Below are 10,135 nucleotides of genomic sequence, written 5' to 3'. Positions count from 1 at the left end.
TGTGACTTTTAAATATTTTATTAGGTTATAATTTGCAGAGCTTAAAATATTAAATCGCTTTTAACTTAAAGTATTATTAAAATACATAAAACAAAAGCCAGAACCGAGGAGCCCTGAAAAACGTCAACTAAAACTGAAACGAAAAGGAAAAAGAAAACCAAGAAATAAATTAAATAAAAGGAAAAGTCTGATCTTCTCGTCGCGACACAAACTCTCTGAACAGTGATGAAGGGAGAACTAAAACATCTGTCGCTCTTTTTTACTCACACTCTCAGTCGCTCGCAGACAATAGACACTAAGTGTACATTCTTTTCCATTCACAAATCGTCTTTTCAGAACGAGGCTAGACATGATTACAAGCAGTCCTCCGAACTCAGGACGTTCAGATTCAACAGCAGACAACGTGAATGTCCTTGTCATTCTGGAGGGAGAACGCGTGAAACCCAGGCCCTGGAGCCAAAATGGCGGCCGATTCACCTGCTCTCTCTCTTTACAGTGGTTAACGTGCTAATACGCAACACAAGTCTGTCCCATATGAGTCGAGGGAGGATGGGATTGCTATATGAGGAGTAAAGTGACACCGAGAGGCTTATGGGTGAGCAGGTAGCATTGACAGCTCTCTCAGTTCCTGAGTGCAAAAGCCTTGAACACACACACACACACACACACCCCTTTTACCCTATAAAAATGAAAAAGAAACCTTTATACCGTACACGAGGACCAGGCCGACACCCTTATCAAACCAAGAGATGGAAAACTGCTGCATCAAACGGAAAGCGGAAAACGGGGAGGAAACTGAAGCATGGTCAGGCGGTTCTTGGTTAAAGGGTTAGACGGCCGCGTCTGAGGTCATTCGGCGCTCCCGACTGGGTCCTAAAGAGAGCAGTGTTCAGGTCTGTGAGTCCCAGCAGTCCTTGGCCGGACTCATCTCTCCGTCACGTGGTTCTGTGGCTGAGGGGGCAGCGGCGTGCACAGGGCCTCCGTCAGGTCCTCCATTATCAACGTCTCCTTGGGGTCCATCAGATTGAATTCCCTTATAAATACCACGAAGTGTGTGTAGAGTGTGTTTAGGTGTCCGTGCAGGTCCATGGCCACCGTCTCCTTGTAGTGGGACCAGTAGATGTGGGCCAGAACGTGGAAGAGATACCTGCAGATTTTCTTCACCAGCGAGTCGAAGGTGTTGGGGAACTCTTTACCTGCAGAGAACCAGACAAACTCCATCAGCGCCACACAGTTAGACCAAAGAGTGTGATGAACGCATGACATGTGCATTTGTTTGATTTAAAAATACTGTGAAAATTGTGAAATATTTTTACAATTTCAATCAGCTGTTTTCTGTGTGAATCTGTGTTAAAGTGTAATTTATTTCTGTGATGCTCCGCTGTATTTCCAGCATCATTCCTCCAGTCTTCAGTGTCACATGATCTTCAGAAATCAGAATAATATGATGATTTACTGCTCAAGAAACATTTCTGATTATTATCAATGTTGAACACAGTTGAGCTGCTCAATACTTTTGTGGAAACGGTCATACATTTAATTATCAAGGATTCACAGATGAACAGAAAGTTCAAAAGAACAGAACAGAAGATTTATTTGAAATAGAAATCTTCTGTGATATTAAAAACTATTGATCAGATGAATGCATCCTTCCTGACCCCAGTAAATATTATTATGTGTATAATTTCACGGTCACTGTAGAAGTTTAAGAATAATTATATTCTAAGATTGTTTACGAAGAATATTCCAAGACCACAATAATTAATTAATTCATATTTATTTGCGTTGCACTTTTCATAATGCATATTAAAGCAGCTTTACAGAAAATGCATGTTTCTATGTTTCAATTAAGATTCATCAAATCTAAAACTGGTTCCATTTTTCATAACAATATAAAAAGTTATTTTTTAGTTCGTTTTTTACATTAAAACTGTAGTGATGCAACAACCAATGTGTTCTTTTTGATTGTGGCCGTTCACATTATTTCATATTTAACCATAAATAGTTGAAAATCACAAATATACGACATGCACGCTTTCATTAGAAAATGTATATTAACTAATTAGTTAAGCAGTTAACTAATGCAACCTCATGGTGAAGTGTTAATATTTAAATGTACAGAATATTTCAAAAAATGTATGTCTACATCCATTGTGAGAGTCTTGATTGGTTTTCTACTAAAACTGGTCATTTGCTTTTAAATAAACACAACAGAAGTGAGATATATGATTATTTAAGACTAGATTTACATTTGTAACACATCCATAAATGTTCCTAATAAAGTCCATGTGCATCAGCAGGTGGCGCTAGAGGCTCACTCACCGTATTTGGTGGGAAAGATGTCCTCGTCGGTCACCAGCTTCTGAACTGAACTCATGACGAAATCCACGTACTGCGGCGCTGTGCACTTCGTCTTCTTCCCTTTCTCATCATACCAGAAGTACGTCCTGAGAGACGGAGGTTAGATTGAGAGCATGTCAGAAAAACACACAGACTTCTGCTGGAAGTACAGCATTATCATCACTTCCCCTTCAATCACTGCTCTTTCACAAATATCCAAACCAAAAAAAACCTTCAGGGAATGTGCAGTGGTTTAACTGGTTGTGTGTAATGACATTTGTAGTGACAACCAATAGAATGAATGAAAGAATGAATGATGCATTTATATATAGATTTACTGTGACGGTTATATTGTTTTTTTGCAGCAGTACTGATCTATTCCTCTGGTATTACAGAAGGACGAAATCAAATACAGTCTGACTTTGTTCTTGTACAGTCACATCTCTCCCTGAGGTCGGAGGTCAGAGGTCGCGTCTAGTTTCCGCTCGGCGCGTCTCTGAGAGTTAATGATGGGTAACTCACGTGCTGCAGGCGGTCATGGCCGGACACGTGTCTCCGGTGCAGAACTCAGAGATCGTGCTGTACTGCAGGTTGATGAGGTTGAAGAACGTCGTGGCTAGAGGATCACACACAGATGATGCCAAGATTAAGAAACGATAAAACACAGCCATCAACTCACTCCAACTCACTCCATAAAAGTCATTTATGAGGCCTAAATACACACAAACAACGATCAGGTGACCATCAATTAAATTATGGGTAATAAATTTTTTTTCGAAACATCAGCAAAAATCTTTACACCTTTTCGTTTGTTTTATATTTTTAGAAATTGATACAAAAATGCACGTTTAATAAAATTGCATGTACAATTATAACATATATTCTATGTAAATGAACCAATCCACTCAAGTACTGTACGAGACGACAGAGCTTTCAGAGGAAAAGCTGTAAACTGAACTGATCAAGAGAAATGGCATTGATTAGTCATTAAAAGGCCGTGATTTTGGTTTAATAAGTCCTTGTGGAATTTGAAAGTGTATCAAGCCGTACTTGGTGATTTTCTTGAGTGTTTTCTCTCGAGGTAAAGTGGAGGGAAATGCAAGCAATGCTGTGATCCGTGGCTCTGGAGTGTTATTGTGAGCTGATAAATCATACGCTTACATAACAGAGGTCAAATCATACATTCCCGATGATGTTTGCAAAACACAGCTAGTAACTAGACACAACAACAGCAGACGGTCAGCCGCGGTTGAGGTCAAGGGTCGGCCTTCCCAGATTACATACACCGCAACAAGAGAAAATACTTGTTTCCTCTGCATTCCTAGAATTCCTATTTTTCCGACTTTTAAAAGCTTTTCAGGGCAAGATCTGATGATCTACCAATGAACATTAAAAAGTGCATTGTGAATGTAATTTCTATTGCAGGATTAATTCTATACGAGGTGATGCGAGTGACTCACTGTTGCACGCGAGCCATTCGTTCAGGTCGATCTCTCTGGGCAAGACCACCAGCTCCTTGAGGTCGAAGTCGACGACTCTTACTTTGGTGTATTCTGCCTCCAGGTAAAGCTTCTTCTCCTCTGCGGGCGGCTTCTTTCCATTGGGCTTCCCCTTGCCCTTCCTGCACGAGACGAAACGAGGGCAAACAGACGTTACTCAACTGTAACGCCACATATTTTTTATGAATGCATAAAAAAAAATCCATATAAAATCATAACCCTAAAATGTCCAAAAATAAAAATAATAATTGCTAAATCATTGCATATATTGCAAATATTCAGCATTGTGTGTATGCATGGAGCTGGTCCATTATTTATTACATAGGGACACCTCATGCGTCGCAGCAAACTACACAACGATCTGTGCACATCCGTTTTTCCACTGCAGGTTTGCTCAGTTAACCGTGGCCTGTAATTAGCGCAGCAAACCACAGACATCTAGGCTTTTCCTTCCACATCTATTTTTAGCGCAGGAGGGTTGTATTACCATCAGAGCCAGCGCCTCCCACCACACCCATCTCACGCTTCAAACACCCGAATACAGCACAGACACTACACTTCAACACACAAGAGCTGCTTTCATGGAAAACAAGCGCTTTAAGAGCTAACAATTACCTCACAGCACCTTAAACACACACACAAGACTGCTGACAGGAGAGGCTTTGTAAATCAAGCTTTCATACAAAACCACTCTGAGAAACCTTTACTGCCATGATGACGGAGCGGGCCAAGAACAATGTGCTAACAGAGCAACATTTTGTTCATGCCATTTACTTTATCTGTGAGGAGTACAATTATGCATTTTTCAACAATAAATTGTAGTGGAAATATAATTCTGTTATGAAACGCAAAACTAAACTATACTAAACCTAAACTTTAAACCAAACTCAAACTTAAACTAAACCAAAACTAAAGTTCAAACTAAACTTAAACCTAAACTTTAAACCAAACTCAAACTTAAACTAAACCAAAACTAAAGTTCAAACTAAACTTAAACCTAAACTTTAAACCAAACCCAAACTTAAACTAAACTAAACCTAAACTTAAACTAAACCCAAACTTAAAACCAAACTCAAACTTAAACTAAACCAAAACTAAAGTTTAAACTAAACTTAAACCTAAACTTTAAACCAAACCCAAACTTAAACTAAACCAAAACTAAAGCTTAAACTTAAGCTAAACCTAAACTTAAGCTAAACCTAAACTTAAACCTAAACCCAAATTTAAACCTAAACCCAAACTTAAACTAAACTAAACCTAAACTTAAACCTAAACCCAAACTTAAACTAAACCCAAACTTAAACTAAACTAAACTTAAACTAAACCCAAACTTAAACTAAACCCAAACTTAAACTAAACTAAACTTAAACTAAACCCAAACTTAAACTAAACTAAACCTAAACTAAAGTTTAAACTAAACTTAAACCTAAACCTAAACCTAAACTTAACCTAAACTATACTAAACCTAAACTTTAAACTAAACCCAAACTTGAACTAAACTAACCCAAGCTAAACCTTTAAACAAAACTTTAAACTATAAAATATAAACAAAAAAATATAAACTAAACTAAATTAACTAAACTATCTGAAACTAAACTAACTAAACTATAGCTGAAAATTATAGCTCCAAAAACATTTTTGGGTATTTTGGATGTGCGTACCTTTTTGCAACTCTTTGATATTAAAATGTTTACATAAAAAAATGTAATTATTAAATTTTATTACATTTATTGGCAATAAAGTATAATATATTTTTAGTTTGATAACTAGTGCATCCAGAGTTAATTTCAGTGCATCACTAATAATAATAATAACAATAATAATCATATTAACAATTCTCATATCATCGGTGTTTCTTATATATCTTAGTTTGTTGTTTTTATCCAAAAGCACGGCAGTCCAATAACAGCAGCGTGGTATAAAGCCGTGTCTGTGTCCATCTGAAAGGACAGACCGGCCGCTCTTCAGTCAGATGCTCCCATGTTGTTTGACTCCGGGGCCCGGGGCCAGTTCAAGCTCTCCACACAGAGAGTGGCCTTGTTGCTTTAATGAAGAGACCCGACCTAAAGCCTCAGCCAGAGGCCAGCGCTGCTAAACACACAGAGACTCACGTCCACACGCTGACCACTAGCACACACCGAGTCTGCAGCGACTGCACAGATGGTCTCGGGCCGTTCTGTGGAGGATTACCTGAAGCACCATAAAAGAACATTTAGATCTAAAGAAACATAAATATTGGGTATCATTTGTGACCCTGGACCACAAAACCAGTCATGAGGGACAATTGTCTGAAAGCTGAATAAATCATCTCTCCATTGACGTATGGTTTATTAGGATTGGACAATATTTGTCTGAGATGCAACTATTTGAAAATCTGGAATCTTAGGGAGCAAAAAAATCTAAATATTGAGAAAATCATCTTTAAAGCTGTTCAAATTAAGTTCTTAGCAATGCATATTACTAATCAAAAAATAGGTTCTGATATATTTAAGGTAGGAACTTCACAAAATCTTTACTTGATATCCTAATGATTTTTTCGCATTAAAGAGAAATGGATCATTTTGACCCATTCAATGTATTGTTGTCTATTGCTATATACCTGGAGACACTGAGACTGCTTCTGTGCTGCAGGGACGCAGATATCAATTGATTTTCCAGTTTGCAGCTTCCAGAAAATTCCCTCCGTCTTGGATTCTTTTGTTCCCTTTTCAGTCCATTTAGACAAAGAGTTCCTGATTCCTGGAAAAGCACGGCACTAAAGCCAGGAAGTGCCCTCTGGAAACAGCGTTTAGGGGGAAGTGATTGTGAGGGAGTTTAATGGTGCATTTCATCTTGAAGGCACGTCATGAATGTCAAGAGTACGAGGACAATCAGCAGGAGAAACCTGGAGTGAAGCGTGGCAGAACCACAGGAACACAATCCCTTATTTCAGGGGTTCACAAACTCTGTTTTGTAAAACTTAGTGGTTTAGTCAAACTTGCCAAACAACATTTTAACTTAGTTTATTTTGTTTTGAATTTGACACTGAAACCAATTAAAATATCTTTATTGGTCAATGATTAAAATGAAGAGAAATATATTTATGCTGTCAAATATTTCATGCTACTCTAGAAGTTACCAAATTTTATCTCTTAATTAAAATGCTGCACTTTCGAAAGCTCAAACCCTTGAGCTTCTAACATTTCAAACCCTAAAGCTTTTATGTTGAAGAATAACTGGTAAGATTCTGTAAACTTTCACAGAAATGTTCGAAATTATGCAAATTTATACATAAAGTCAACCAAGCACATTTTGTGTTTCCAAAATGCATATTAAACTCATCTCATTAGGCATGCAACTGTATTAAACTTTCATATAACAATGCTATAATGCAACTTTATTTTGCTGAATTGCGCATTTGATTTTACAAATTATAAACAACTTCTGAATTGCACAAACAATTTTATATGCTGCACTACCTGATTTGCTCCTGTTGTTTTTACACACAACAACAACTTGTACACGTTGAACCTACACAATAATTGTAACCATATACTGACAGTATTTTTAGTTTACAGTTGCCTAGCCATTTCCTGTATATACTGTACAGATCAAAGGTTGCCTGCATTCTTTTGAGATTATAGCAGCAGCTTTTCCATTCCTGCTCTTCCACACAATGATAACCATCTCGACTTTTCCTGTTCCTCATGTAAGAAGCTCTGAAGCACTCAACATCTGGTGGCTTTTAACTTGCAACTACCAAACATACAAAAAAGCGGTGCTGAAAATCATGATCTATTTGCAGAAACTGCTACTTACATCACACACACACACGTGAACACACACACACACACACACTCACAGATATACACAGACACACACACACACACACACACGTGTGAACACAGTAGGTACGAATATATATCGTCTTCAATAATATCGTGATTGTTGTTTTAACGACGTGTGATTTTAAATTATTGAGTATATTGCAAAGTACACACATCCCTGAAGTCTAGTAGGTTAGAAACATGCGCGTTTAGACAGCGTTCTTTATTTATAGAAAATGTCACCAACAAAAATACTTCCAAACGTAGCGACAGCAGTGTTTAATGGCAAGTTTAATCGCAATGGCTCTCTTATTAACAGTGACTTGCTGCCACCTACTGGTGGTTTTAATTTCACAAATTATCTTTTCATTTTTTAAATAATTTCAAATATCACAATTTTAGTTATGCATTTGTAGCAGCTGCAAGTTAAATGCATTCATGTTGTGCCAAAACAGCAGCGAAGGAAGGGACAATTTCTGTGTGTGATTTACCAACAATGTGCAAATAACACCGATTCAACATTTCATTTTCATCGCAAACGTTAGAAAAATGCATCGTGTAGTTCATCTGAATACTCTCCTTCCATAAATTTTGCGTCTGAAAGCGAAACTCCTAAAAATGCATATTCAATAAGGTCAGCCGCAAAAATAGCACTATCTACGCCTTTTCAGCACTAAAACAAAATAATGAAAGTAAAATTAACGGCAAAAGACGGTTAGCGCTGATGCAAGCTGTAAGTAAAACTGTCCCAAAATTAAAAAAAAATAATAAATAAAAAGGCTTTATACAGGTTAAAAATATCCATAAAAAGGTAAAAATCCATTTGAATTTATTGGAAAAAATATATATTTCTGTCCCTGACATGAACCACCACAGAATATGAAGAAATATAAAAGACTTCAAGATACGAGTCAAGATACCAGCACAATATCACACTCAAAATAGTCTAATTATCCCAGAAAATATGGAGATATTACTGCAGATGACCGCTCCATGTGGTCTGATTTCTGACCGGCCTGCGTTCGTCTATGTACGGTTAATAAAACAGGCTCTGGCACACTTCTTTTCCTCACAACAGTCTCTTAGCCATCATGCCTGTGGTTTTCAGGAAAGTCAAATGATGCAATAGACGTTTCGACTCAATCGATGTTCCCAACTTCCTTCCCGGGATCACAATCGAACAATGAACTACAGACTCGCGAAAGGAAACGCAGATGCAGAGATGTCGAATGAAGACAGACTTGAAGTCTGAGAAGGCATTTCTGATGCTCTTTGTGGGAACAAGACGAGCTCAGCTGTTATGAATGACTGTGTAAGATACGATCAGGGACTGGTGTAGCTCTCACACAGTGAAATGTGAAAAGTTTGTGCAATTAGGAACGTTTGTCTGGGTCGCAATCGAGCCTATTTTTATTCCCAGGGCATGTTCTCTGGCAAATACTCATAAGCTACATGCCTTGTCCATTATGGTTGAGACACGATTAAAAAACATTCCACTGCTCGCTGACGCATTTCCCTACTTCCAAGAGTCAAGACGGAGAAAAAAATGCATTCCGTGCTTTATTAATGCATTATGCAAAATCCAAAAAAGCATGGTATTTGACTAAAGTAGAAGTATTTAATACATAAAACCGCAAAAGGCAAAGTGTCACATCTTGATCCAATGTTTATTTTTTTATTGCAACTTGGTGCATTTATATAAACCAGCATCTCAAGCAGAATCTCAAACATTTAAACTATTCCAAAATGTGAGAATCCTACGTACGGACTGACCTTCATGCTCAGAAACATGCCAAACACGTCAGGAATAAACCTGACTGAAGGAGTAGAAAAGCATGCCTTAAATCCCAAATTAATAAACAAGCATTTTAATGGGCGTGAAAGAAGAAAGCAGTGTGTTTTAATTTGCTAACTGGGTTAATCTTTTCGTCCCATTGCAAGACTTACAAGGCAAAGTCACTTAGCAAAGCTCTTCAAACCAGGGAGTCTCCACATATTTCCTCAGACGCTGATCCCACCTAAAACACATTAGCAAATCTGCACGGTTAAGTTGAGCCGATATGAACCAAGAAACAGCTTTCTGACTCCAGACTGACTGACCAATGCTCCGGGCCTGAAAAAGTGTCATTTAAAACACTGTTATAGAAACATCAAATTAGGCCTTTCTCTGAAAAGCCACAGTCTGTGGGAACGCAGGAACGCCAAGACTGTTTTTCAAGAGACTAAAATTAGATGCGTTAGTACACAGCTGTAAAATAGCAGTGGTGTATTTCACCTGCAACGCTGTGCGGTAAATCACAAATCCAGATGTTTGAAGTTCATGCAAAGTGTGGCACTCTTGACATGGCATGATTGCATTTATCAAGTATGCAATAATTAGAGTTGATAGGTTACCAACACTTACATATATAATGATTCTCAAAGAAATATGCTGTGAAATGAAAACACAAGGATACCGGAGAGTAATGTCTGGTGGTGATAATCTCTGAA

At 37.8% G+C, this 10,135-nt stretch overlaps 1 protein-coding gene across 2 annotated transcripts in view; it reads right to left on the bottom strand.

Annotated features, from left to right (window-relative positions):
* Nucleotide 1: 1 nt before the first annotated feature.
* LOC113118619 (MOB kinase activator 2-like) overlaps nt 2-10,135 on the bottom strand; it is a 38,379-nt gene continuing 28,245 nt past the window's right edge. For both annotated transcript variants that reach the window (XM_026287926.1, XM_026287925.1), the window contains exons 2-5: nt 3,801-3,961; nt 2,863-2,956; nt 2,323-2,447; nt 2-1,196 (exon numbers count right to left, since the gene is read on the bottom strand). In XM_026287926.1, coding sequence (XP_026143711.1) covers nt 925-1,196; nt 2,323-2,447; nt 2,863-2,956; nt 3,801-3,961 — 652 coding nt within the window. In that variant the 3' untranslated portion in view covers nt 2-924. The remainder of the gene's footprint in view (nt 1,197-2,322; nt 2,448-2,862; nt 2,957-3,800; nt 3,962-10,135) is intronic.

Source organism: Carassius auratus, chromosome 18 (genome assembly GCF_003368295.1).
Source record: "Carassius auratus strain Wakin chromosome 18, ASM336829v1, whole genome shotgun sequence".
Taxonomy (NCBI): domain Eukaryota; kingdom Metazoa; phylum Chordata; class Actinopteri; order Cypriniformes; family Cyprinidae; genus Carassius; species Carassius auratus.
The sequence above is the reverse complement of the archived record's forward strand: the minus strand, read 5'-3'. Positions and strand labels throughout refer to the sequence as shown.